At 33.9% G+C, this 6,711-nt stretch overlaps 1 protein-coding gene across 2 annotated transcripts; it reads left to right on the forward strand.

The window, feature by feature from the left end:
* The first annotated feature begins 223 nt into the window (after positions 1–223).
* Positions 224–4,956, forward strand: LOC107018530 (DNA-directed RNA polymerase III subunit RPC4). 2 transcript variants are annotated; one of them, XM_027917326.1, is made up of 9 exons: positions 224–425; positions 544–605; positions 687–753; positions 1,985–2,024; positions 2,262–2,503; positions 2,599–2,662; positions 3,491–3,582; positions 3,685–4,053; positions 4,599–4,956. In XM_027917326.1, the coding sequence occupies exons 1-9, from the start codon at positions 384–386 to the stop codon at positions 4,740–4,742; spliced, it is 1,122 nt and encodes a 373-aa protein (XP_027773127.1). In that variant the 5' UTR covers positions 224–383; the 3' UTR covers positions 4,743–4,956. The 2 variants fall into 2 exon arrangements, with proteins under 2 accessions (XP_027773127.1, XP_015074519.1); XM_015219033.2 differs by having other exon boundaries at positions 225–425; positions 2,268–2,503; positions 4,599–4,950.
* Positions 4,957–6,711: the final 1,755 nt, after the last annotated feature.

Genomic DNA, 6,711 nt, shown 5'->3' on the forward strand with positions numbered 1-6,711 from the left:
GGGCTCGAATCTCATATAAGATCCGTATGCACTCTACACTCTTCATATCCAACTTGTAGGATTACAAGCGCTATCCTTAGAATGAGCCCTACCTAATACCAATTTAGATTAATCAAACTCCGATACGATTCCGGACATCGGAGAACCCCCATAGAAAAAATGATAAATTTAACTTAATTTAGAGAAGTGCAACTATATATTTTATATTCCACCTTTGGGCTTAAAGCTGCATTTAGCTAGTGTGGTCGTATCGCCATTCTGCCTGGACAACGTTTGGGGTTCGAATCTCATTTTCTGCTTTTTTTTCTTCTTCTTCTTCTTCACGATCATCTTCTGCAATTCTGCTTTAGATCCGTTAACTCTCGTCCGTATTTTGCCCAACCATGGATCCAGATTTACCTCTTTCTTCTTCAAGCACTAGAAAGGTTTTTTTGTTTATTTTTTTTTAAATTTTTTTTTACAAGTTTCCAAATTTTGTTCCATTATCCTCCAGATCTCTCACTTCTGTTACTAAATTATTCATTTCTAACTCTTATTTTACAGGTGAAATTTGCTCCCAAAGGACCTCCCCGTCGAAAGAAGCAAAATCCTGCACAACCTAAAAAGTATCTCTTTTTTTTTTTTTTGGCATTTACAGTGTATTTTTTTAGTATTGATTTCGTTAGTTTTTTTTTTTTTTTTTGCAGTGAAGCAGATGGAAATGAGGATAGGGATGATAATGAAGCTGCTGAAGCTGTTCTGCGCAAAGTCAATGTAAGTTCATCCTCCATTTTTCACTTTGTAGTTGTTATTGCTTGTTCCTATGTGTTTATATAGTTTTAGCACAATAATCAAGAGATATTAATATAATTTTTTTTAAGAAAAGAGATTTTGTTAACTTTTTGTTTATTTAATTAGCTTCAATTTGTAGTGTATGTCAAAGCCATGTGCTTCATTATGGATTTCAAATATTTTCCTTTTATATATATATATATGAAAATATTTTTTCTGAGAAAACAAGTTATTAAGAGTGGAAAATGACTTTCCTGGTAAAAGAGGGGAAAAAAAGTTTCTCCACATTAGTTGTGAGTTGTGACCTTCCACCCCTCCAACATACCTCGTCTTCGCCCCTATCCCACCTCTCATCATATTTATCTAGATTATATATAAATACTTTTTGGATTAATATCACGAAACATAAGAAAATAAGTAAGAAATCACACCTATTTATTTTTCAAGAGAACGTTTTTCCTTCATAGCAAATGCACCCTGTGTCTCAATCTTAAGACTAATTGGAGTTGGCTATATCAATCCTCATATATCTATTTCGCTCTATAGGGAACACAAACTCTTCCTACCTAAGATTTTGCATAGCTAGTCTTAAGCCCAAATAAGGAGAAAATGTTGTTGTAGGATGATGGTAGTTATAAAGTAGTGTTCTTTTGGGGAAATCCAATGAGATATTATATAGTTGTGTCCAAAATATTAGAGAATTTAAAAGTGGGGTAGAAATTATTTCGGCAGGGTGGTCCTGTGAACATGGAAAGGGGAAGAAGAAGAAGAGGGAAAGGCTATAATGGGGATTCTTATCAAAATGAATGAAGTTTAGAGTAAAACTGCAATCAATAAGTTGACATCATCCCAGAAAAAAATGATATACTGTGAAATACAACTAAGAAATGGGTGATTAAAGTGGAGTTTTACGCGTGTTATATGGCGTCTATTATTTGATTGAGGATATAAGTGAATCAATTTCTTAGTAATTGTGCTCATCCCATCCATAAGGGTCTTTATGGATGACAAAAGATGATTAACTGAAGAACGATGCATACTGAAACATTGTATCATTTAAGTAGTATTTCTGTTACAAGTTTACAACTTTAATCTCCTTATAGTTAGTTGACAAATGACGATAATTATATTTTTACTACAACCATTGACACCCTTTAATGACAATCCTGGGTCCGCTACTGTTGACAATAATTATTCTCTTTTGTCTGATCAGGAGCGCTTGACTAGACAGAAACCTAAAACAGAGAAAAAAGGTAAGCTTTCTCTTCTCCTGGAATCGCTAATGATGCTTCAGTTTAGTGTCACTCTTCAAGTTTTTATATGAGATGCATTGTGATCAATATGCCAAGCGTGCAAGTCTGGCTAGACATATACACCTTGCCAGTTTATTCATCATACTATTAGTTATTGGCAGTTTTCTTGTTCCTTATTGTTTATGGTCATGGATTTTATTTTTTTTAAATGAAAGTGCATTGACATTAAAATGAAAGCTGCAGTTGAGGTTGCATTTGCTCATGGAGTAGCATCACCAACTTCCACAAAGACTTCTGGGAAGTCTAGTGAACTCACTGTCAATCAGGATAGTACTCTGAAAGACAATGAATCTTGTGATAACATGGACATTGATTCTTTACCTACTTTACCTTCAAGCACTGGACCAGATCTTGCTGAAATGTCAGTCAATAATTCAGATTCTTTACTTAAAAGGAAGAAAGAGTATAAAGAACCTTGGGTAATGGTTTTTCCTGCTATCACATCTCTTTAGGCACCACAATGCCCAAACCGACATCCATTAATTGACCCGTTTGCTTCTTGATGCTTTGGCAGGATTACCATCATAGCAACTATCCTGTAACCCTTCCTCTGAGAAGACCATATGCTGGAGATCCAGGTATTTCTGAATAAACAGGAATATTTTAAAGCAAAAACAATCTGACTCCCTTTTCCCCTAACTGACTAGTTTGCTTTCCTGTGTGTTTCCCTAAAAGTATGTCAATCATCCAAGTTAGAGCTTGTCCCTATAATTTCCATTTCATATTACCATAAGAAACTAACTTTTTGTCATTTTACCATAAAGTGTGAATTTATCAAATTGTATATCCACTCCTAGATTTTTTTATAACCGAGAAATTCTCGAGGGCTAATGTCTCACAGTTAAGAACTCGATGAATACTGAGGCTGCCCCTCTACCTTTCTCCACTTAAAAACTAAGCTTTTATCTGCGGCAGGATTCAAACCCGTGATGTGTGCCTTGGAGACATATCATGCATTGTGTTCTTACCACTACACTAAAGCTTTGGGCCTATTCACTTTTAGACCTTTCTCCACTTTGAATACAAGAAACTTCAGTTTTTGCCAATATCAGTGCCTGGTGTAGTACACTTCTCTGTGACGTTGTCAGAAGTGTTTCTCTTTTTAATACTGTGCTAATGTCTTTCTCTATGATCTCCGACCATTTGCTGCAATTCGAAGAGCGCAGCTTAGTCCCTCTTGTCAATTGTCAGTTGCTTTGGGGCATGCGACTTGTTTGAGTCGTTGATTTATGATGAATGATGATAAAGAAAGAAAGTTATTGTGGTTTAAGATGCAGCAACTATTGCCTATTAGTATGAATGATTTAGTCTTAAAGAAGATGATAGAACTGTCGTGTTCGTTTCTCATTTTTCATGCCATGATTTCGCATTATCATTTATTTGTTCCTGTTTTTTCTGGCCTGTAGAAATTTTAAATGAAGCTGAATTTGGAGAGGCTGCAAAAAATGCTGAGTATGATGAAAATAATATAAATCCTGCTTCAGAGCTTGGCTTACTGGTTGGTATCTGCTCTATGCAGTAATTCTGAATAAAAAACATATTCGTAGAAAAACAAAAAAGTTCTTCCCTTAGATTACTAATATGGATATTTGGGTAACAGGAAAAGAAGGACGATGTGCAGCTTCTTTTTCTTCAGCTTCCTGCTAATTTACCGCTAAGCAAGTTGCAAGCTAGCACAGGAGGTAGAGATACTGCTGTCAGCTTGACATTGCCAGGGGATAAAAGTGATAAAGCTGCAACATTATCATCACCTATGCTTAAGGGAAAAGAAGTTGCTGGCAGTGCTCCCAGATTTCTTGCCAGTGCAAAAGGGAAAGAGATAGCTGACAGCTCTACAATCTCCAGACGACATAATAATACTACAAACAAAGCGTGCAGTTTGCAAGAGTTGCCCGCGGGAAGCATGGGGAAAATGCTGGTTTACAAGAGTGGAGCAATTAAATTGAAGCTTGGAGACATTCTATACGATGTGAGTCACATCTTCTCCTTGCTTTCTAGACAAACTAAAATTTTCAGTTTGATAATAAACTCTTCTTCTTAGTTTAAAGATATTACACTTCCGTAAGATGGTTTAACTATTAGGACTCCAGAGTGTTTACTGTGAACTGTCCATGAATGATCCTAACTTTAGCATTTTATCATGCAAAGAATCAATTTATTTAGCAGAACAAGCATCACATCTTTTTCCCTTTTCTTTCTTCCTTATTTCCACTGAGACATATGGTTCAAACAATTCTTAAGCTTCTCCTAGTGGTACAAATACAATTTTAGCCTTTTCTCGATAATGTTTGGTACTTCGGTTAATGAATCCTTTTCATCTACCTCGCGTTTGAAGTATGACCTAGCAAAGTGATCTGTGAAACGGAAGTGGAAAATAAACCTGCAGTTTTTCGCAAATACATTCATCATAATGTTCAATCAGTTTTTAAGTCTCGAGCATATACTTATCCATATGCAGTAGTTTGCAATGTGTCTGTCAACATGAAACTCTTAACATCAAGAAATTACTTGCAGGTTTCTCCTGGTGTAGAATGCTCTTTTTCTCAAGATGTTGTTGCAATCAACACTGCTGAGAAGCAGTGTTGTCAGCTGGGAGAACTCGGAAAACGGGCTGTTGTCACTCCTGATGTTGATTTCCTCCTGAACAATCTGATGTAGTTGAGCTTAAGGTCACCTTAATTTGTCAAGTTAGAGCAGGGTTTCTGTTGTTAGGGAAACATTTACTTCAATTTCTAGATTTAGAAGATCTTCTGATTTCCTGTATGGAGGATTGTCTTTAATATCTTGTGCATATCTAAGAACCTTGTGTTGCTCAAATAGATTTCCTTCAACTCTCAGTTGCTAAATGAAAAATGTGTGAGAGATTTGCTTGTCAACTGTCCAAAACTATCAATAACCTAAAAACCCTTCAAAGTACCATTGCTAGGAGAATATTTTCTCTAGGAAAACAAGTTTATTAAAAACGAGGAATATAAGTTGCCTAGTGAAAGTAAAGATAACAAGTTTTATAAATGGTCTTTCAAGCTCATTGTCTCCTTTCCGCCTCCAACATTAACCCCTTGATCATCTCCAAACTTCCACTTCCCACTCATCTTGTCCCCATAGTGTTTTTCATGATACAACGACAACATATCCTGTAAAATCCACTAAGTCGGGTCTAGGGAGGGTAGAGTGTATGTAGACCTTACTACTAACTCATGGAGATAGAGAGTCTGTTTTCGAAAGACCTGACTCAAGTTTTCATGCCATGATATGTTGCTAAATATATACTTATTTTCAGTGTGTTTCTTCTTACCGGTTGTAAGAGAAGGACCATTTCACATTAGCATCAAGGAAAATGACTCGACACTTGCGAGGATTATGTTATTAGGAGCGGTAAAATTTAACTATGAAATTATAACAAGCGGAGTTTGATTGAATTAATAACTCATTCATTCATTAATCTTATTTTAAGTCATTCAAATTTAATTCAACTCGTCCATTTAACACTCTTGTACATGGTGTATTTGATATATATCATCACTATATTGTTGTTGGAGATTTACTTGTTTTAAGCTTTCCTTGTAGTTTTGGCTTTGATTCAATGATGAGAGATATACAGCAGGGCCTCAAAATATGATTTGCAAACAATTTTAGAAGTCAAATATTTTAGTTGTAAATGAAAAAACTTACTTAAAAATCCCCTATTATTAAATTATCTATTGGAATCTCTAATAATAATTATTTTTTACTTTAAAAATTTAAGACAGAAGTTAATTATTTTTCCTTTGTTCTCAAAGACCATAAACACCTTAATAAAATAAATATTTAATGAAGAGAGATTATACTTAAGATATAAAGGAGTATAAAATAAAATAATTAAAACATTCTCTTAAAAAATATTTTCTTAAAGAATGTGTCAAAGAAAAAAAATGATTATATATATATATATATATATGTATGTATGTATTATAAAGGAGTATAAAATAAAATAATCCAAACATCCTCTTAAAAAATATTTTCTTAAAGAATGTGTCAAAAAAAACAACAACGATTATATATATATATATGAATGTGAAAAGGTGATGTGACACTTCCCAATAACCTCTAGTCGTATTTATCTTTTATTTTGATCATTTTTTGAGCTTTTATCTCATTTTTAATTACAAATTAAATATATATTCATGATTTTATAAGAATAATATTTTGATATATAAGTATATCCTATTTTTCATTTTTTAACATAAAACTAATAAAGTTTTTAATATTTTAAATTATATATTTAAGCTAAGCCAAATGATAAAAGTAGATTGCGCATTATATATAATATATAACATGCTTTCAATGAAATTCTCTATATATCTAAAATTGGCAAAAGTATTCATTACCCCCTGTACTTGAAGCTTTTTATTCAGTGTACACCTAAACTTTATTTTGTTTCAATTACCCCCCTGAACTTGCTTATTCATCGAACACGTACACCTTTATGTCCACTCACTACGATCGTGTCCACACGCGCACGACACCTAGATAAATATTTTTGCCACCTAGTTAAATATTTTGCCACCTAGATAAATATTGTCACCTAGATAATACCAACCTTCACAATTCACAAATCAAACTCTCTCTTAGCAGGTGAAAATCCATG

Source organism: Solanum pennellii, chromosome 5 (genome assembly GCF_001406875.1).
Source record: "Solanum pennellii chromosome 5, SPENNV200".
Classification (NCBI taxonomy): Eukaryota; Viridiplantae; Streptophyta; class Magnoliopsida; order Solanales; family Solanaceae; genus Solanum; species Solanum pennellii.

Excerpts from the sequence above, each read along its gene's own strand:
- LOC107018530 (XM_027917326.1), top strand. The coding sequence starts at position 384 with ATGGATCCAGATTTACCTCTTTCTTCTTCAAGCACTAGAAAG. Across the intron at positions 606-686 it reads AATCCTGCACAACCTAAAAA|TGAAGCAGATGGAAATGAGG; the intron begins GTATCTCTTTTT and ends TTTTTTTTGCAG. Across the intron at positions 754-1,984 it reads CTGTTCTGCGCAAAGTCAAT|GAGCGCTTGACTAGACAGAA; the intron begins GTAAGTTCATCC and ends TTGTCTGATCAG.